Below are 21606 nucleotides of genomic sequence, written 5' to 3'. Positions count from 1 at the left end.
GCTCCTGGCACTCTCTGATCCTCCAGCCCTTGGTTCCGTACTGTCCTGGGTCCTTCCCACTGCCACCCTGGGTCTATAATGCTCCGCTGGCCTCTCCCGACAAGGCCTGCTCTTTACCTCATTGCAGTCTCCACCCTAAAACCTAAAACCCAGAAGAGCAACTCCATTCCGCCCTCATTAGTCCCCTCCTCACATCTCCGCACTTTCATTCTTGTTACACCACTGGTGCCATGAAATTCACTGGCTGTCAAGCCTCCACCCCCACCTGCAGGGAGTTCCCTAAGGCAGGCACCCTGCAGCCCCCACTCACCCCCACCTGCAGGGAGTTCCCCAAGGCAGGCACCCTGCAGCCCCCACTCACCCCCACCTGCAGGAGTTCCCCAAGGAAGGTACCCTGACACCTGCAGCTCCCAGCATGCTGTGAGCTCAGGGAACAGCAGGCGGGGGTCCAGCCCTGTCCCTGCAGTCCTCCCCCACCCAGTTAAAGCTTCAGCACCCAGGCAGCAGTCCTCAACATCCAGGGTAGCCACACAAGAGACAGGCTCCAGTGGGTCTGATGCAGGAACCTTGTGGTCCTTGCAGGGGCTTTTCTACTCAACAGTTGCAGAGCTGAGGGGACAGCTGTGACACTGCTCGCAGGAGCCACTGCAGGACACAGCAGGGAGACAGGAGGCTGGGGAACAGGGTACTGGAGAGGCTGAGAGGGCCCGGGAGTGTAATGTCTAAAACAGAGACATGCCCCTGAACTTGCGGAGGGGGCCATGCTCCCCAACAGCCACACAGATGCCGTCCCCCAGCCTTCATGGTAAACTAAAGCTCAGTGTGGAAAGAAGTGCCCAGGCTTTTCCAGTGGCCCGTCAGTGTCTGGACTCTTCGCTAACCGCACAGGCCTTGCCCCACTGCCCGGCACCACTGTCCCCTTTTCAACAGGATGCTGCACACCGAGACGCAGAGACAGGGGGCTGAGCAGGTGATGGGCCCAGTGGGAGTCTGCCCCTAAGGGCACGTGAAGGGCAGGTGGCCCAGACAAGGACACACAGCCCATCAGCCCCAGGGACGTACATCAAAGCCTGAAGATGAGCAGCCACCAGGGGTCCTAAAACAGCAAGTGGACTACCTCAATGGCCATCACACCCCTCCAGGCACCTGCAGGTCTGCTGACGGCTCAGCATGGCAATGCGGAGAGCACACACACACTGTCAGGCAGAAGTCTGGGGCCAGGGCCAGCATGGACGTCCGACATGCTCCTGTCCAGTTCTGGCAGGAAGGGGCTCACCTTCTCTGAACCCGTACTCTTGCCCCAGAACATAAGCATATCCACCTCGGCTGGTATCTCACAGGATCCCACATGGTGCACAGATACAGGAACAGAGCAGGGTCGGCACCAGAAAAACGCTCCCCAGCTGGGGCCTGCAGGCTGACGGGACGCAGGCCTCAGCTCAGGAACCTTAGCTGCAGGCCACAACGGAGCATTCATCTTCAGTCATGACACAGGCAGGGTGGACAGGGCATGTGCCTGGCCTGGGTCACACACAATGTCCCCACACACGCTGCTGCAGCAAGCTGCCTCATGGTCACCTCATCCTCATGCAGAGAGAGGTGACCCAGCTCTGCGTGGAAGGATGCAGGCTGCGGTGGCCCGGCCAGGACAGGGCTCTGCGTGGAAGGATGCAGGCTGCGGTGGCCCGGCCAGGACAGGGCTCCGTGTGGAAGGACGCAGGCTGTGGTGACCTGATGGGAAGCCAGCCCAGTGCATGCACACCAAGCAGACCTGAGAGCAGCACGGCCACCTGGAAAGGTACGGGCACTCTGGAATGACCAGCACTCAGTTCCTTCAGAGGACACAGCCCTAAAGGTCCACGCACTTCACAACATATGAACCAAGGACTGATGGGACAAACAGATGGCAGGGACAGTCACCAACTCCTAGACCCTCCCCACGGCCAGGGTGAACACGACCACACTGACCAGAGTGGGTACAGCCACAGCACTGCCCCCGGGCACGGCAGGACACACTCCTGTCCAGACAGACCACGAGCTCCACAAAGAAGGCGACAAGGACTCAGGCACATCTGACCACTGGCAAAATTACACCACATTGTAACCGCCCTGCCATCTGTTTGTGACCGGGGAGGTGAGACAGAGACCAAGTCAGGGTGACGGGGGAGGTGAGACAGAGACCAAGTCAGGGTGACGGGGGAGGTGAGACAGAGACCAAGTCAGGGTGACGGGGGAGGTGAGACAGAGACCAAGTCAGGGTGACGGGGGAGGTGAGACAGAGACCAAGTCAGGGTGACAGGGGAGGGGGACAGAGATGCCCCATCATTGGCTCACTCCCTATTGCAGCAAACAGCCAAAGCCGGGCCAGGCAGATGCCAGGAACTTGCACTGGACCTCCCAAGTGAGTCAAGAATCCCACGCACTCCGGCCATCCTTAACGGCTTTCCCAGGCTGTACGAGCAGGGAGTGGGATCAGAAGTGAGGCAGCAGCCCACAGGGGAAGCTGCTGTTGTAGGCCAGGGCTTTCCCCACTGCACCACAGCACTAGCCCCAGGAAACCTCCAAATAAGTGGAGCGAAGTACACAGACCGAGAGGGGAGCATACATCATCCTGGGGAGCAAGGAGTGGCTCAGGGGAGCACTGAGCACCTGCACAAGCGCTGTATGTGCATTAAAACCTACACACACAACCACCTACTACACTTAAGTCAGCCGTGCTGACCGGCGCAGTGTCACCACCACAGCCTAAGACTGCCTCCCTCCAGCTCATGCTCCCTGTACTCACACAGCCCCCCAGCTCATGCTCCCTGTGCTCACACAGCCCCCAGCTCATGCTCCCTGTACTCACACACAGCCCCCAGCTCACGTTCCCTGTGCTCACACAGCCCCCAGTTCATGTTCCCTGTACTCACACACAGCCCCCCAGCTCATGTTCCCTGTGCTCACACAGCCCCCAGCTCATGTTCCCTGTGCTCAGAGCCCCCAGCTCATGCTCCCTGTGCTCACACAGCCCCCAGCTCATGCTCCCTGTGCTCACAGCCCCCAGCTCATGTTCCCTGTGCTCACACAGCCCCCAGCTCATGTTCCCTGTGCTCACAGCCCCCAGCTCATGTTCCCTGTGCTCACACAGCCCCCAGCTCATGTTCCCTGTGCTCACAGCCCCCAGCTCATGTTCCCTGTGCTCACACAGCCCCCCAGCTCATGTTCCCTGTGCTCACAGCCCCCAGCTTATGCTCCCTGTGCTCACACAGCCCCCCAGCTCATGTTCCCTGTGCTCACAGCCCCCAGCTCATGTTCCCTGTGCTCACACAGCCCCCCAGCTCATGTTCCCTGTGCTCACAGCCCCCAGCTCATGCTCCCTGTGCTCACACAGCCCCCCAGCTCATGTTCCCTGTGCTCACACAGCCCCCAGCTCATGTTCCCTGTGCTCACAGCCCCCAGCTCATGTTCCCTGTGCTCACAGCCCCCAGCTCATGCTCCCTGTGCTCACACAGCCCCCCAGCTCATGTTCCCTGTACTCACACATTACCCTCTATCTCACACACAGCCTCCCTGCCCCTCCTTGCTCCCTGCGCACACACAGCCTGCCTCCCACCCCACCCTGATGTGAGTACCCTCCTCTCTGCCCCTGGCCCCTGGGGCTCCCTCTATCCTCTCCACCCGTAACTGGCCCCAGGCTGTTTTCCTAAGGAGCCCTCCTGCTTGCTGGCTGTGCTCTCCCACAAGCACACACAGCAGCTGTCCTGGCCCAGCACGACTGCCTCTGTCATCCCCTCCCTTCTTTGCCTTCCCAACTCTGAATACAAGAGTGTGGTTCGAGCAGACTCCTGTGGCAGGCACCAGTCAAGCAGGAAGGATGGCCACTGGTCAGCATCCCGCCTCAGAGCAGCCGGCTTCAGTTCTCAACCCTGAGTTCTCAGCAGGCAGTGGTGGTGCGGTGAGCAGCTGGGTCCCTGCCACCCATGGTGGAGATGTGGACTGCACCCCCAGCTTCCTGCCGAGCCCAAGCTCGGGGAGATAACTGGGGAACAAGCCAACAGATAGGATGTCTCAAGGTCTATGTCTCGAATAAAGAGATTTCTGCCAAATTCGCATTTTGGTTGCTTTCCCCCTTCTGAGTCTAAACCCAATAAGGAGTGGGCAAGGTTTGTGTGTGGGACAAGGCAACTGGGGCATGGGTGACCACAGCCACAGCCCATGGGAACCCGCAGAGCAGTGAGCCAAGAAGGAGGGGCATTTGGACCACGGGATCGGGGTCTTCTTTCAAACCTGAGTCCCCGTGATGTGGCTGGACTGTGGAGAGAACAGCTGGAAGCAGAGGGCCCACGGAGACACCCCACAGCAACCGCACCAGCAATGCCTACTGCCTGGGGGCAGCATGGTGGCACAGTGTGTTCAATCTCTGCTTGCAACACAGGCATCCCACTCAGAGTGCTGGTTGGGGTGGTTCCCATCCTGCTCCCAGCAGATGATGGTCCCAGTACTTGGGTCCCTGCCACCCATGTGGGAGCCGCAGATGGGCTTCCATGCTTCCAGGCTCCTGGCTCTGGCCTGTCTCAGCTGCAGCTATTGCGCTCATTTGGGCAGGGAAAGAGTAAGTGGAAGACAGTAGGCACTCCTGTTCTCTCTGTCAGTTTGCCTTCCGCAAACACACACACAGGAGGGAGAGGAAATGCCAGAATGTGAGGACAAGGAAGGGACAACCCAGAGATGCTGGGGAGTGAGGGGGGAGGCTGGGTCAGTGGCAAGGGCAGCGTGGCCTGGCAGGACGCAACAGACAGCTGAGGTGGGTCACACACAGCAGCCCAGGGCCACGAGGAGGACACCCAGGCTGTGGAGGTGCTGGTCTACCGGGACTTCAACGGGCTCGCCGGAAACAGAATGAAATGTAGCTTCCGCTGCCAGACCCTTGGCCATGCAAGCACAGCTTTCACCCTACACACCCCACGAGCTTTCTGAGGACCCCACACTGAGCGTGAGCGCACAGTCAGGGCTGAGTCCAAGTCCACAGTGCCCAGGGACAGTGTGGAGGATGATGGCCAGGGCCAGCGAGGCCCTCGGACAGCCCGAGGCATTGGGAGGCAAGCCGTGGAGAAGCAGGATCCTCACTCACCTGCGGGCAGCAGCAGCTCACAGAGGCCCGGTGTGGACAATGGTGCATGGCAATGTGGCCTCCGGGACCTCAGGGCCAGAACCTGCTCTCCTCCACTCTGGGACCACAGGAATGTCGTGAGAGCCCTGCCAGAGCTCTGTGCTCCCAGCTGCGGACTGGCAGACGGTAGCCAACATCCGGGGCAAGACGGCCCCAGGAGTGGCCACCCTCACACACATGCCTTTCCGGAGCCAGTTCAGACGTCCTTGGAATCCTTGGCCCTTTCCCCAAACTCTCCATGTGTCGAGGCCAGAAACCAACCCCTTTACCGTGTGAATGAATAAGACACCGTGTTCCCAGGAAGTTCCAACTGCAGGGGAGCCATGCGCTGCCCACAGCACCATCCATGCTGGCCTGGGGCTGCCTAGGGCACTGAGCTTTCATGCCTGGAGCAGTGGCCTGTGACAGCACGTGAATGCACCCACTTCGGGGCCCTCTGGCAGGCGCAGCCGGCTGCCACCTTAGCTCCCTGCTCACCAACCTCTTCAAGGAATCCTTCAGACCCGAATGCCTGATGTGACGTAAAGAACCGCAAGAGTTCTCACATCCTCCTGTGTGAGGTTCTCAGCACCAAAAACTGAAGCAAATTACAGGGAAGCAACACAAGGCCAACCATGGGCATTCTAGCTGCAGCATCGTAATTATGGAAGGTAATTACTACTTTTGGTGCTCAGAATATGAACTGAAATGAAAGGAAATTTTGATGTACTGTTACAATTTCTTTTTTAAAAAGATTTATTTATTTTTATTGAAAAGTCAGATATACAGAGAGGAGGAGAGACAGAGAGGAAGATTTCCATACGATAGTTCCCTCCCCAAGCGGTCCCAATGGCTGGAACCAAGCCAATCCGAAGCCAGGAGCCAGGAGCTCTTCCAGGTCTCCCACATGGGTGCAGGGTCCCAAGGCTTTGGGCCGTCCTCAACTGCTTTCCCAGGCCACAAGCAGGGAGCTGGATGGGAAACAGGGCTGCCGGGATTAGAACCGGCAACCATATGGGCAAGGACTTTAACCACTAAGCTATCATGCCAAGCCCTATTGTTACAATTTCAGCAGTAAAACAAATGTATGGCTGCATGAAGAAGGGAGGCCCAGCACCCCAAAGTGCCCCGCCATCATCCCCAGACAGCCAGACTGAAGTTCACGCATCTGTGTGAGCTACACTGAAGGATCCCGACAGGCCTTCACCTCTGGACAGAGTCAGGTCTGGATGTCTGTCCTCGCAGGACCTGGCCAATGGGCTGCTGTGATGGGCACCCCACTACAGAAGTACCACGTGCCAGGCCGAGGGGCGGGGGCTCCTAAGACCGCGGATGGCCATGGTGCTTGGGGCTCCCATGCCAGGCACTCCACTGCAGAAGTACCACGTGCCAGGCTGAGGGGTGGGGGCTCCAAGGACCACAGATGACCGCGGGGCCCGGGGCTGAGGAGGGAAGCCCAGTTCCAGGGGTTCTCTGTCTCTCTCACCTCACAGTTTCTCCTTTGCTGGGAGCCTTTGGGGTGACCCCACAAGGTGGCCTGGTCCATTGGACCAAGCAAGGAGGAGCTCTGGAAGGGGCCAAGAGCACCCCCACCACTGGAGTGACAGCCAAGGTCAAGTCAGCAATGAGAAACTGGGGGTCTGAGTGAGCAGGTGGGGCGGGAAGCCACGGAGGCTGTGCACCACCTGGAGGCCTACACCACCTGTTCTGAGTTACAAGCCATCCTGAACTGTGGTCATGGCTGTGAGCAGCTCGTCCCCTGGAGATCAGTCCCCAAAGTGTGAGGCTGCTGACTGCCTGCTGCAACACTTCTTCCCGCTCCTCAGCCCACTCCAGGGGTGCGAGCAGCAGGGCCCTGCCTCCATCCATACCCCAGGGCTGTGCGTCATGTGCTCTCCCTGCTCTGGGCACTGGACCTCAGAACCCTGCAAGCCCCCGGAGTCTAGTCCCCCCAACATCATCACATGGCACCTGCAGTTTCCAGAACACGTGTGCCCAGTTAACCCTCAAGAAACAAAGAGTGGGACAGGCTGCCTTGCGGGGCCATACACACACACACACACACCCAGGTGACACAGCACCGCCAAGGCCAAAGCCACACATTCCCACGGCAGAAGCTGTACACCTGCCGCAGAGGAGCCCCATCTTGGCTTTCAGACTCCCTGGGAAACTCGAGCATACGTGGTCTGTGCAGCCGTGGGAGGGCCCAACCCCATGCCTGCAGGACCCCTCTGTGGTGGCCCCCGCCACTCTCCACAGCCTGTTTGTTCCAGATCATGACGGAATTGCGGACACCTGACGGTATGCTTTCACACCTGCTGGTTCACGCACAGAAAGCGCACCTCCCACATAGCCTGCTGCAGGCAGGACAGTCCCGAAGGCAGCTAGCTGGCCATGGCCAGGACAGGCTCAAGCACGGCATCACAGCCCTACAGTCACCTGAAGTCCCCACACGGGGAGCCCAAGTCAGTGCTTGCAGGGCCCCCCCCCCCAAGCCTGGGGCTCCGGACTTGGCCTTCAGGTGGCCATTCGGCGTGCAGCTTCCTAGCAGCTACAACACAAAGCCTGCGGTGGCACACGCCAGCACCTTCCACTCTGGAGCCTGGGCGCACTGAGCTGGCCTAGGCATCCTAGGAGCTCACACAGGTGTACAGTTGGGTTGAGCACAGGGATTCTGCCAGGGAGACGGCTCTGCTCAGGGCCTGGCACGTGCCTGGCAGCTGTGCTCATGGGGCTCCTTCCCTGTACTCTGAATCACCCCCCATCAGAGCCCTGACGCTGAGCCCAGCCCCTCGGTTCCCAAACCAGCCTCGCACTAACACAGACCCTGGGAGCAGCAGATGGCTGCTCCAGTTCCAGGGTCCCTGCCCTGCCACAGGAAACCCGGACAGAGTGTCTGGCTCCCGGCTGCACCTGCCCCACCCCAACTGCTGAGGGCCTTTCAGAAGAACCAACAGATGAAAGAGCTCCATGTTGCTCTGCCTAGCAAGCAAAAATTAACCTTGGAAAAAATAACCCTGTCACATATCATCCGAAAAATCCCACAGGCTAAGTAGCTCTCTGAAATATTGTTTCAGATTTCTCTACAACTGACAGGAAAGCTTCAGCAAGTCTTCTGCGCATGTGTGCTGAGATCAGGACCACGATCGCCCGGCTGCACATCGCATGGACTCACAGAGCTCCACGCTGCAGACACTGGGATTCCAGGCTACAGAGCTGAGGACAGTAACTGCACCCCTGGCCAGCAGGTGCTGTAACTCCACCAGTATGGGCAGTCACCCTGCAACATCACCCTCAGACACAGGCAGAGTCACCCTGCTCACACCCCACCACCTACCTCACACCTACTCACTCCCCATCCTGTACCTCACAACTGCTCACACCCCATCCTCCACCTCACACCTGCTCACTCCTCATCCTGCACCTCACACCTACTCACACCCCATCCTCCACCTCACACCTACTCACACCCCATCCTCCACCTCACACCTGCTCACTCCTCATCCTGCACCTCACACCTACTCACACCCCATCCTCCACCTCACACCTACTCACACCCCATCCTCCACCTCACACCTGCTCACTCCTCATCCAGCACCTCACACCTGCTCACTCCCCACCATCCACCTCACACCTGCTCACTCCTCATCCTGCACCTCACACCTACTCACACCCCATCCTCCACCTCACACCTACTCACACCCCATCCTCCACCTCACACCTACTCACACCCCATCCTCCACCTCACACCTGCTCACTCCCCACCATCCACCTCACACCTGCTCACTCCCCACCATCCACCTCACACCTGCTCACTCCCCATCCTGTACCTCACAACTGCTCACACCCCATCCTCCACCTCACACCTACTCACACCCCATCCTCCACCTCACACCTGCTCACTCCTCATCCTGCACCTCACACCTACTCACACCCCATTCTCCACCTCACACCTACTCACACCCCATCATCCACCTCACACCTGCTCACACCCCATCATCCACATCACACCTACTCACACCCCATCCTCCACCTCACACCTGCTCACTCCCCATCCTGTACCTCACACCTACTCACACCCCATCCTCCACCTCACACCTACTCACACCCCACCACCCACCTCACAGCCGCTCACTCTCCATCTCAGTGTCTCTGAGTTTCTCCCTGGAGAACGTCATATCTGTCGGTTTCAACCTTTCTTCAGGCATTATGAGGTTCAATCTGCCCAGTAATGCTGGACTGTAATTAGTGTTAGTGGTCATTTCCTGAAGTATCATTTCATATTTTTCAGATCTGCCTGGTTGTTTCATAATCTTACCTTTCACCCTTGCTAACCCCTGTGATTCCAAAGTACAGGAAACATTTACGCAACTGGTCTGACAAGTCTTTCACCTGAAACCTTCTGCAAGGTGTGTGACACCTCCACACCCTCAGCTTCTCTCATGGCTGTGTCTCGCGACCTCCTTGTCTGCAGCAAGTCCTCCAGGAGCTTCAGCAAGGTGTCCACCCCGGCCTAGATGGACAGCGCTGATAGGATGTGGGACGAACGGACGACTGAACACGCAGGAACTGGATGCACATGCGGCTCACGTGACCCAGAGGCTGAGGATTGCCATGACCTGCAATCACGAGCTCCTCGAGAGCAGGCACACGTTCCAGTTCAAGAACAGCTGTGTCTCAGCGTGGGTCCCAGTGCTCTACCAGGGAGGAGCTCTCGTGCTCAGCCTTCGTCCTGCCTGGTCTGGCACTCAGTGCATCCAGGGTGTCCCCTGACACAGCCAGTCAGGGCTGGCCACAGCCCAGGCGGCACGGGGCCACCCAGAGCGTCTGAACCAGAGCGTCACCTCACGAGGCTAGTGCTCAGAGGTGAGTCTCCCCACCTGTGCTCCAAGGCTGGGGGCAGGTCAGGCTGTTCCATGCAGACGCCAAGGAATGGCGACTCATTCCTCTTTCTCCTCTTGCCAGTAAATGAATACCTCAGCTGCTTCCCTGAAGTGGCCGGGGCTCTGATTCCTGCCCCATGCCCTGGGAGCTATGGAAACTGAAGGTCAAGTTGGCTAAGTGCCCTCCAGTCAAAGGCTCAGTTCTTTGTTAACCTGGGTATCCTCTCCCTGTCACCTGGCTTTCGGGTGAGGGTATAATGCATCTTTCTGTATCTCCCCCAGTCCTAACTGTCCCCTCGGGCTCTGTCTCAGTGCCCCCAGGACTCCCGGCTCCTGAGCAGCAGGACCAACCACCGTGGAGGCTAGAAGCAGATCTCAGCTCCGCAGAAGCATTGCCACGGGGGCTGTGGCAAGGTCAGCCTGCCCAGCACTCTCACAGCTCAACCTGCCTAGGAGCCCAGAGGGGTGTGGAGCCCAGGGGTTCCAAAAGGTTGGAGAATTGCGAGGAGAGGGGCAGCCCCCCACACTGGGGAAGCTGCGGGCTGAGCACAGTGAGGGGCTGCATCAGGGCACACAGTGTGCAGACGTGCGCACTGAGCGTTCCTGGGGAGCCGTCCCGTCAGCAGCTGGCCCGGCGTCTGGCTTGGGCAAGAGGCTGCAGACAGGAATCTGGCAGGACTCAGACAACCCAAATACATGTGAGCCGGGGGTGGGGCCTCGGTGCCCACCCCGCACACACTGGCAGGAGACACAGCCTGCCTTGCACTCACCGTGACGCAGGAGGTGGTCCTGCCCTGACACCCTGTCCCCATCAGCTATTTGCTAGTGTTCCATGCCAGCCCTGCGGCTTAAGAGGAATGTGGAGAATTTAGACAGAGCCTGCGGAAAGGCCAGCCACAGCAGGAAACAAACAGCAAAGCTTGACCATGGAGGGCTACAGCAACTGGCCGCCTCTGCTCCAGCAGCAGCGCTCCTCGCAAACAACAGGCTGGCTTCAGGTCAGGCAAAACAAGAGGGAGGGAGCTTCCATGGCAGTGCGAGACTCTCAGATCATTAAGAAAACAGGGCTTGACACGATGGCTCAGTGGCTAAATCCTCTCCCTGTAAGTGTCGGGATCCCACATGGGTGCCAGCTCATGTCCCAGCTGCCCCACTTCCCATCCAGCTCCCTGCCTGTGGCCTGGGAAAGCAGCAGAGCATGGCCCAAAGCCTTGGGACCCTGCATCCCCGTGGGAGACCAAGAAGAAGCTCCTGGCTCCTGGCTCCAAAGCAGTTAGCTCTGGCCATTGCGGCTGCTTGGGGAATGAACCAACGGATGAAAGATTCTTCTCTCATAAACCTTACCTGCCTTTCCAATAAACAAATAAAATAAATCATTTTAAAAAGAGAGATAAATAAATAAATCAGACAGGAGACTAACGCCCACCTGTCTGGGACCTGGTCCGACAACCCTGCACTGCGGTACACACGCAGACCTTGGTTGTGTAGGCTCTCCTTAGCAGTGACAACAGTGGATGCTAAAGGCTCCGGCCAGCCTGCAGGGCAATGCCACCCCACGGTCTACAGGGACAGTGGACGCTGAAGGCTCAGGCCAGCCTGCAGGGCAATGCCACCCCGCGGTCTACAGGGACAGTGGATGCTGAAGGCTCAGGCCAGCCTGCAGGGCAATGCCACCCTGCGGTCTACAGGAACAGTGGACGCTGAAGGCTCAGGCCAGCCTGCAGGGCAATGCCACCCCGCGGTCTACAGGGACAGTGGATGCTGAAAGCTCAGGCCAGCCTGCAGGGCAATGCCACCCCGCGGTCTGCACGCGGGTTCTGAGCCCATGCTCTACAAAGCGGATCCAACTTCCCAGCTTCTCCTCCAGTGAGGAAAGGGATCCTGGGATCTCTTCCCAGATCTTTCAGAAAGTAGAAGGAATTCTTGGCTGTCATGCCTATTTTCACAAACTAGATCGACTGCCAGCAGAGGGGAGGGAGTGGCAGCGGAAGCCTGCCAGGCCCGCACCAAGCAGAGAGCCTAGTTCTGTGTCAGCTCCCCCATCCTGTAACAAAACAGACTCACCCTCCTGAAACCAACACACTGAAGCCTAGCAGGTTAACGTAATTCTACATCGAACTCTGGGGTCACACACTGTGGGATTCAATAGAAGCAGAGCCTTCTAAAGAAACCAGTCAGGGGTCCTGTGCAGACTGGGCTGGGCTGCCAGGTGTGCAGATCTCACTGCTGGGAGCCAGGTACCTATCTCCACCCGAGATACAGAAAGAGAGCAGGCAGCGAGGTGTAACAGCAAGGGCACCTGCCAGGACGCACGGGCACAATCTCCAACGGGCCTGAGAGGGCCTAGCCGCTCACACTGCAGTCAGCAAGAGTTGCAGTCTGATGGAGGGAACACAGCCCAGAGGCCAGGTGGACACCTCCGCCAAGGCCTGGGCATGCACTCGGGACTCAGCTGGGGCTTGTGAAGCTGTGGGGTCCCTTTTCTCCACCCACTCTCTTCTCCCAGGCACAGAAGTTGCTGGGTGTGACGTAAGCTGTCACCATCAGACTGGGTAGCCCCTACATGGTGCACAGAGGACTCTCCTGGGGTCCCTTTCCCGGGGAAGCTCAGACCACCTGCAGAGTTGCTGGGGTCTGGGGCTGCCACATCCCTTTCCAAGGTGCTTCCTTCCTCAGAACGCTCTCATTCATGGGCTCACTTCCACCTTCCAGTCACTGTCTCCGTGAAGCCTGGGAGGCCCCAGGAGCAAATGCTGCACCAGGCATCCTGGCATCTGCCCCTGCCACCCACAGGGGGCACACACCCAGGTCAGAACCAACCTACACACCTGGCTTCCGGCCAAGCCAGCTGAGCGGCAGCGAAGAGAGACCAGGCCAGGGTTTCAGCGCAGGGTCTGTAATGCTAACAGGGCGGAGGGGATGCCTGCTGGGTGCCTCCCACCCAAGACCAGCCACTCCCTTCTCAGCCCCAGCCACGGCTGTGTGGGAGATGGCCCCTGGATCTCTGCCTGCTACCCGCTGGCTGTGAGTCACGGTTTACCTGCCCATGACCTGAGCCACAGCTTCCAGCCATGCATGTGGAACATGACCTGTGACATGGCTGGAGATTCTAAAGGGATGGCCGTGCCTTTGAGCCAATTCCAGTGTCATTGTTGGGTGGGAGCACTGTTGGCAACCGCCCTTTTGCCTAATCTATGTAGGTCTGTACCGGCTTTACAATAAACGACATGCTCCATCACACTGCCCCTGGTGGTTCTGCAGCCCAAGGACACTGCACCTCACCCCCTCGGTGGTCTTGGGACTTGCTGGCAGGAAAGCCCCCCGAGAGGCTGCTTCCCAGCCAACTCTGTAAAAACCTTTAAAAACCCGGCACCTGCTGAACACTAAGGTGGCATGAGCACGCCGGCCCGCCAGCTCACCGCCAGGCCGCCTCCTTCAGGCACTCCCAGCACTGGCCAGTGCTTCTAAGCCGGGGGAGGAACACAGCAGAGCCTCGCGGGTGACAGTTGGCTGTGCAAGCTCAGTGAGAGGCAAGCACCTGGGCAGAGCAGTGAGGGGCCAGGCCAGGGAGAGGCAAACACCCCCCTCCAGGGTCCTGAGCCTTTGGTCAGCGCACATGGCTACTACTTCCCCACTGTGTGAGTGCAGGGACAAGCACTCCATGAAGACAGAGTCTGCGCCTGGGCAGGGCAGCACTGCACAGCCCTGGGCCCTGTTTCATTACTCTCCAGCCCCACCTCGCCCACCAGCCGTAATAATGAGCCTGGACAGTGCGCCCAGGGCAGCCTCAGGAGCCGCCTCTGCCTCCAGGACTTCCAGAAGCAAGCCAGCTGCTGACTCAGGGATCTGCCCTTGCAGAGGACCTCATAGCCCCGCGGGGTGGCTCCACCCTGGAGGACCTCACGGCTTCTGTGCTAGGGAGTGCACTTGCCATTATTAGACACAACGGAGCAAACACCAGCCTTCTCTCGGCAAGCAGGCAGCGTCCCTCCCACCCTGCAAGCCCCGGCAGGACCCTAAGGAGATGGCCAGAAACAGGAGTGACCAGCTCCTCCCCTGGGGCACAGGAAGACAGCGTGAGTCCCTGAACCCCACAACACCGAGTCAGTGTAGACGCACACCATGTCTGCGCTGAAGTCCCAACACTACTTACTGTTGATCTTCCCCAAGTTACACTGTTAGTTCAACATTATCCCCAGAAACATACCAACAGGATTTTTTAAAGAAGCTGATTCTCAATTTCATATGGAAACACAAAGAACTTAAAAATAAAGTAACTTTGAAAAACAGGACAAATTGGAGGACTGACACAACCTGGACTTAAGATTCATCTTAGGTGCTGACACTGTGGCATCATAGTAGACTCAGCTTCTGCCTACAGCGTTGGTGCAGGTTCAAATCCTGGCAGGTCCACTTCTGATTCAGCTCCCTGCTAGTGTGCCTGGGAAAGCAGTGGAGGGCGGCTCAGACTCCTTTAACTCTGTCCACGTGGGAGATCCAGAGAAGCTCCTGGCTCCTGGCTGCAGCCTGGCCAGCCCTGGCCGTTGTGGCCTCTGGGGGAGTGAACCAGCAGGCACATGATCTCTCTCTCCTCTTTCAAATAAAACTAAATAAAATTTAAAACAAACCAAAATCCACAGACGTATGCAGACTGTCAAGAACACCCAACACTGTCATCTTTGATGGTCAGAAGCCTGAGCAGCGCCTCCACAAGGGGAAGCGGGCAGCAGTGCGCAGGGGCAGCAGGCGATGGGCAGCACAGAGGCCAGCACGGGCCCGCAGCGCGGGGCTCTGCCCGTGCAGAGGTAAGCTGGGACCAGCTGGCCGCAGGGAGGCCTTCTCACAAGCACACACGCCATCCTCGGCCGTCCAGCCCCAGGACGCGAACGTGCACGTGCAGAGCGCGCCCGGCCACTGCAGCTGCTGACGGCTCAGGGCGCTGCACGCAGCCTAACGCACCACTACACGGCGGCCATTACATGGAACCATAGCAAACGAAGACTACTTCCCTGTGGAAGGCAGGCAGCGTGGCCCTGGAAGGTGGGGAGCCAGGGAGAGAGGGCCCTCGGGGTGCAGAGCTCCTTTTGGGGTGACGCTTGCTCCTGACTTGGACCTGGGCAGTGATTTGCAAGGTTGTCATTTATACCAAAACTCATCATGTGCCTGCCTGAGCACCTCTGGTTTACTGTAGGCAGTCACAGCCTAAAGTTACAGAACGAAGCTGAAGAGCACACCTCAAACTAAGTTATGCAAAACAAGAAAGCCAATTCTCTGCATTTTATATCTAATTATTATTTTAGTGTTAAAATTATGATGAAATTGAGATAAAATCTCAGGTTAGATCAGGGTAAGACTGAGAGAAAGGTGGCAGGAGAGGCAGCTTTTCACAGGACATTTTCAAACATACATACAAACATGCATATACACACAGAAACATTTACACATACCATACACACACATACTCACATACACATCACAGGCACACTCAGATGCACACCACTCACACACACACACTCACACACACACCTCACATACACACACCACTCACACTCACACACACTCACTCACAGACACACCACATACATATACACTCATACATACATGCCACTCACACACACAACACACCACTCACACTCACACACCACTCACACACATACCACTCACAAACACTCACACACCACTCACTCACACACACTCACACACACACCACTCACATACATACATGCCACTCACACACACACTCACATACACACACCACTAATATACATACATGCCACTCATACATATAGATCAGTGACACACATATGTGCACAAACTATTCACACGTACATGGAAACATACCACACACTTGCACACCACTCATACACATACACTCACACCACTCACACACACAGATACACACATCCACACACACGCTCACACACACACACTATACACATGTGCACACACACAGTTACAACCCCATTCAGAGCTGAAATCTCCCTGGTTTCTCCTAACCCACACCCCTCATTACAGGACCTTTCTGCCCACTCCTCAGAGCCACCCACCCCACACACTTCACTGTGCTGTTCCCAGGGAAGGGCTGGGCAGATGTTGCCCCCAGCTGTGCGTGGGAGACTCACTGGCACTTCAGAGACAGCTACCACCAGCACATGTCAAACAATGAGTCTCCCATCACCAGAAGTAGCGTCCTTAGGAACCATCCCCTGTCCGTTCAGAGGAACGGGCACCCTAACCACCCAGGGTCGTGATGGCCCCCTTACCACTCAAAAGCCACCACAGCAAGGGGATGAACCCTGGGCTCTCGCTGATGTACTTCAAGCCTTTCACATTGATGCTCACGTTGTACAGCGCCATCAGCATTAACCTGCAACACAAAAGGGGACAGCACTGAAATGCTGGTCCAGCCACACTAAGTTGCACCTAGACACATCTAGCCACACTAGACACATCTAGTTCCCAGCTCGGGTGTCTGATGCTGCAGTCTGGTTGAGAGACGTAGGCACTACGGGGCCTGGAAGGTACTGTTTAGGTGAGGCCCTGGGAAATGGGGATCTCTGGCAGTGATGCCGCCCTCTGTAGACTCCCCCATACAGCCAAGAGACTCAAAGGCAGACAGGGCCTCCTAGGAAACTGCACAGACCACAGTCACTGAGAGCTCCTTCATTACCAATCCTGCTTTCAGGTCTCTGAGCCTCTCCAAGTTCAATACATCCACCTCAACTCCAACAGGCCCTTTGCAGTCAATGAGCACTACACCTGAGTGGGCCAGTTAGGCCGCACAGGCCAGTCTGCACAGTCGCTAACAGCCAGCAGGAACAACAGGGTTTCACACACTGTCCAGAAAAGCAGAGTCTAACCAAACAGGAACTGTGGGTGCAGGCTCCCATGGATTCGGACCATTCTCTATTGCTTTCCCAAGCCACAAGCAGGGAACTAGACGGGAACAGCTGGGACACAAACCAGCACCCACATGGGATCCTGGTATGTGCAAGCTGAGGATTTAGCCACTACGCTAATGTGCCTGGCCCAGCATGCCCATTATTTACAGGAATGTAACAAGCAACACAGTGGAGGTGAGGTCACAGCAAACTGCACACTGCAACCCAGCAGGTGGAAGTACACACCACGGTGACCAGCCTGACAGCTCCACAAAGCTGCAATGTCACACCCTCCTCAGGGAGACTCCTGCAGGACCCTTCCCGAGGCAGGCAAGCACAGACACTGCAGCATCATGTTCACAGAGCACAACCAGAAGACAGCCCTCATGCCTGTCAGGGAAAGGACCATCCAAACAGTGCATCTGCTTGAAATGAAGAACACTCACAAGGAATTCAGCAAGTGTGTAACCATTTGTAAGTGGTCTGTACACCACCACTACCCACGCACAGCTGTGTCATGTTTGCTCCCACCAACACGGATTTGAAAATGCTGAAAGGAGAGTGAGGTTCCAGACAAGATGGGAGAGCAGATATCAATTCCAAACTAGACGCAGACAGGCAGAGCAGGGAAGATGACCAGAACTGGAAGAACCAGCAAACCATGAGAGTCTGCCACCTTGGCCTTCCGGATCCCAGGCCCACTCATGTCCCACTCATGTCCCACTCATGTCCCACTCCCATCCCACTCCCATCCCACTCATGTCCCACTCCTATCCCACTCATGTCCCACTCATGTCCCACTCCCATCCCACTCCCATCCCACTCATGTCCCACACCCGTCCCACTCATGTCCCACTCCCATCCCACTCATGTCCCACTCCTATCCCACTCATGTCCCACACCCGTCCCACTCATGTCCCACTCCCATCCCACTCATGTCCCACTCCCGTCCCACTCATGTCCCACTCCCATCCCACTCATGTCCCACTCCTATCCCACTCATGTCCCACTCCTATCCCACTCATGTCCCATGCATGTCCCACTCCCATCCCACTCCCATCCCACTCATGTCCCACACCCGTCCCACTCATGTCCCACACCCGTCCCACTCATGTCCCACTCCCGTCCCACTCATGTCCCACTCCCATCCCACTCATGTCCCACTCCTATCCCACTCATGTCCCATGCATGTCCCACTCATGTCCCACTCATGTCCCCTCCCACCCCACTCCCGTCCCACTCATGTCCCACTCATGTCCCCTCCCATCCCACTCCCGTCCCCTCCCAGCAGTGGCCCTGAGCCCCAGTGTCAGGAGGCCTCCAGTTGACGGGGATGGAGAGTGTCTCCTGGCAGTGAACACGGTGGTATGGGTGCTGCTGGGCCACTCAGTCTCTACACGAGCGGAATACTCCTCACCTTGACCCCTGTGAGCCCACACAACTGCAGGACAGCCCAGGGGCAGCCCCACAGCACTGGACAGTGCAGCAGGGTAAACGCCAGGACTGGTGCTGAGGAAGGGCATCCTGGAGACCTGCTGGGCGGAAGGGAGGGACTCCACGCTGTCTAAGCCCATGTGTGCATGTGGGAAGCCGATCAGAAAGAGCCTCTCCAGGCGTCACACGTGAGGACACAGCCCCCTCGGGTCACACCGGCCCCTGCCCAGCACAACTGGATACACAGATGCTGGACTGGCCATGAAACGACACAGAGAGCACTGCTCGCTCACCACTCACAACCTTACTGCTATGAAAGGAAAAAAATCAGAATTCTTAATGGGGCTCAACAGGACTCAGACTCTTCCAACAAGTCCCCAAAATAGCCAGGAAAGACCCAAAGTACACCAAGTAATTGGGAATTCTCAACCCAGGCGGGAAGAAACAGAGACATCTGACAGGATCCTCATAGATGCGGGCAGGATGCGCATGACTTGAAAATTAGCATAGGGCCCATTGTGGTAGCCTAGTGGCTCAAGTCCTCCCCTTGAATGCACTGGGATCCCATGTAGGCGCCGGTTCTAATCCTGGCAGCCCTGCTTCCCATCCAGCTCCCTGTTTGTGGCCTGGGGAAACAGTCAAGGACAACCCAAAGCCTGCACCCATGTGGGAGACCTGGAAAAGGCTCTGGGTTCCTGGCTTCAGATTGGCGCAGCACCGGCCGTTGCAGTCACTTGGGGAGTGAATCATCGGATAGATCTTCCTCTCTGTCTCTCCTTTCTGTATATCTAACTTTGCAATAAAAATAAATAAATCTTAAAAAAAAAAAAAGAAATGAAAAGAACGTTAGCATAAAGCAATGCTCAGGCGGCAGGTGTCTGGTCCAGCAGCCCAACACTGCTGAAGACATCTGGCTGCAGCCCAGCTGCCTGCATCCGACCCTGGAAGGCAGCAGCGACGGTCCGTGTATTCAGGTCACCCGCAGGGTGTCCTGCACTGGGTCCCCAGCTCCTGGCTCTGGCCTGCACCACATCAACCACTGTGGACACCTGCAGAGTGAACCAGCACATGGGAGCAGTACAGCTCTCAAACAAATGAGTTATTTTAAACTGTTCCAGAAGTTGAAGCTAAACTCAGAATGAACAGTGCAACAGAGTCATTTTAATGGCTCTCCAATAACCCCTTCCCTGACCCTGGGACTGTAAACATATCACATTGGCTTTTGCTACCTGGAAAAGAAAATTCTAAGGATGCAATTACCAATCAACCAAGTTGACCAGGAGAAACTGACCCACACTTGCCTGATCTAAACCCAGGAACCCATAAAAGCAGAGTGTCATCTGGGAAGTCTGAGGGATTCCAAGAGCGAGAAGGATCCACGGAGCCACACTGGCAGACGATGGGGGCCCTGGGAGAGGGACACTGTCGGCACAGGGGCTGAGGGCTAGCAAGGACACAGAGACTCGAGATGGGATCCGTCCAGCACCCCGGAAGCAGATCTCTCCCAGAGCCTAGGGAAGGATCCCTGAGAACCCAGGCAAGTCTGCTCACATCATGGGCCACAGAAATCTAAGACAACAGATGGGTGTTGTGTGGCAGCTGGGCGTCTAAGCGCACCTAGCGACCCTAACCTTGGGATCAGCATGACCCAGAAGCATCACACATTCTGTGGGGTTCACTGGAAGCTCTAAGGAGGGAGACACTGCTCTGCAGTTTTCTGCAATACCGTGCAGAGTCAGGGCACCATCTCAATTCTCCAGGCAATCTTCTGGTTTCTCTAGAACTGAAGTCGAAGTGCCCGAATCCTAAGCCACAGACAGAGACACTGGCTTTCAGGGTGGCCCACCGTACACTTTGAGTCTGGTGCACTGTCCCGGCTTCAGGTCTCCCAGCAGCTGCAGGATGGTATCCAGGAGCACCCGGCTGGAGCTGACCAGGAATTCCCGTCCACTTGCAACGGCTGCGATGTCTGCAAGAGAATGACCAAGCATGGCATCAAGGTCACTTCAGGACCTAGAACTTTCTAAGACAGGGCACCTGCTGCTACCTCTCTCCTGAGATGCCTAACGAAAATGCAGTTGGCCCTAAGACTTTAAAAACCAGTGTCCTCAGGCCCAGCGCAATGGCCTAGCAGCCGGTTCTAATGCCGGCGGCTCTGCTTCCCATCCAACTCCCTGCTTGTGGCCTGGGAAGGCAGTCGAAGACTGTCCAAAGCCTTGGGACCCTGCACCCGCGTGGGAGACCTGGAAGAGGTTCGTGGCTCCTGGCTTTGGATCAGCGCAGCACCGGCCATTGCAGTCATTTGGGGAGTGAATCATCGGACGGAAGATCTTTCTGTCTCTCCTCCTCTCTGTCTCTCCTCCTCTCTGTATATCTCACTTTCCAATAAAATAATAAATAAATAAATAAATAAATAAATAACAGTGTCCTCACCATTCCTGCCAGGACAAGAGGTTAAAGTCAACCTGGGCCAAGGACCCACCAGTGTGCGCAAGATCTGCCACTGGGAGGAAACCAGATAGAGGAGCGTGGGGAACTCCGCTGTCAGGTTGCAGTCCCTGCAGGTGAGCCAAGAACGAAGGCAAGGAGCAGCCCAGACCAAGCCAGGTCACAGTACCCACTGGCATACATCTGAGTCAGGTGTGGGTGGGCCAGGCCTGGCCAGTTCATAACACCCACTGGCAGATCCAAAAACCAGGATGAGACACAGGAGGGGCCAGGTTGGGCTGCATCACTAGCCAGGACAGGAGGCTGAAACACCCACTCACTGCTGGATGCCCTGAGATGAGCCATGCCAGTCTGTGGATGGTGGGTGCCAGGTCTGTGAGCCCCAGGGACAGAGGGGCCTTTGGCCCATCTGTGAGGTGGGTTTTGGGGCCATGAGCCTTAGCGACAGGGGGTTCGGCGGGACCTGGGTCATGTAGCCCAGGACTTTCAGCTCACCTGTGAGATGGATGTGGCATCTGTGAGCCCCAAGAGTGGGGGATCTAGTGGGGCCTGGGTCTCCCAGCCCAGGTCACTGGGCCCACCTACATGGTGGGTATCAGGTCCACGAGCCCCAGGGTTGGGGGCCCAGCAGATTCTGGATTGCATGGCCCTGGGCCTAGGGCCCACTTACACGCAGGGTGCCAGATCTGTGAGCCCCGGGGATGGGGGCTAAGAAGGGCCTGGTTCTCCTGCTCCAGGTCACTAGACATGCCTACATGGTGGGTGTTGGGTCCATGAGCCCCAGGGGTGGGGGTCTGGTGGGCCCTGGGTCTCCTGGCCCATGTCCTAG

The 21606-nt window shown here is 57.1% G+C and overlaps 1 protein-coding gene across 1 annotated transcript in view; it reads right to left on the bottom strand.

Moving 5' to 3' along the window:
* HSF2BP (heat shock transcription factor 2 binding protein) overlaps positions 1-21606 on the bottom strand; it is an 87363-nt gene that overhangs the window by 13945 nt on the left and 51812 nt on the right. The window contains exons 6-7 of the mRNA XM_004594158.2: positions 20181-20298; positions 16278-16381 (exon numbers count right to left, since the gene is read on the bottom strand). Of these exons, the coding sequence (XP_004594215.2) occupies positions 16278-16381; positions 20181-20298 (222 nt within the window). The remainder of the gene's footprint in view (positions 1-16277; positions 16382-20180; positions 20299-21606) is intronic.

This window comes from Ochotona princeps, chromosome 3, assembly GCF_030435755.1.
Source record: "Ochotona princeps isolate mOchPri1 chromosome 3, mOchPri1.hap1, whole genome shotgun sequence".
NCBI classification, from domain to species: domain Eukaryota; kingdom Metazoa; phylum Chordata; class Mammalia; order Lagomorpha; family Ochotonidae; genus Ochotona; species Ochotona princeps.
Note: the sequence above shows the minus strand (reverse complement) of the source record. Positions and strands in the feature narration are given on the sequence as shown.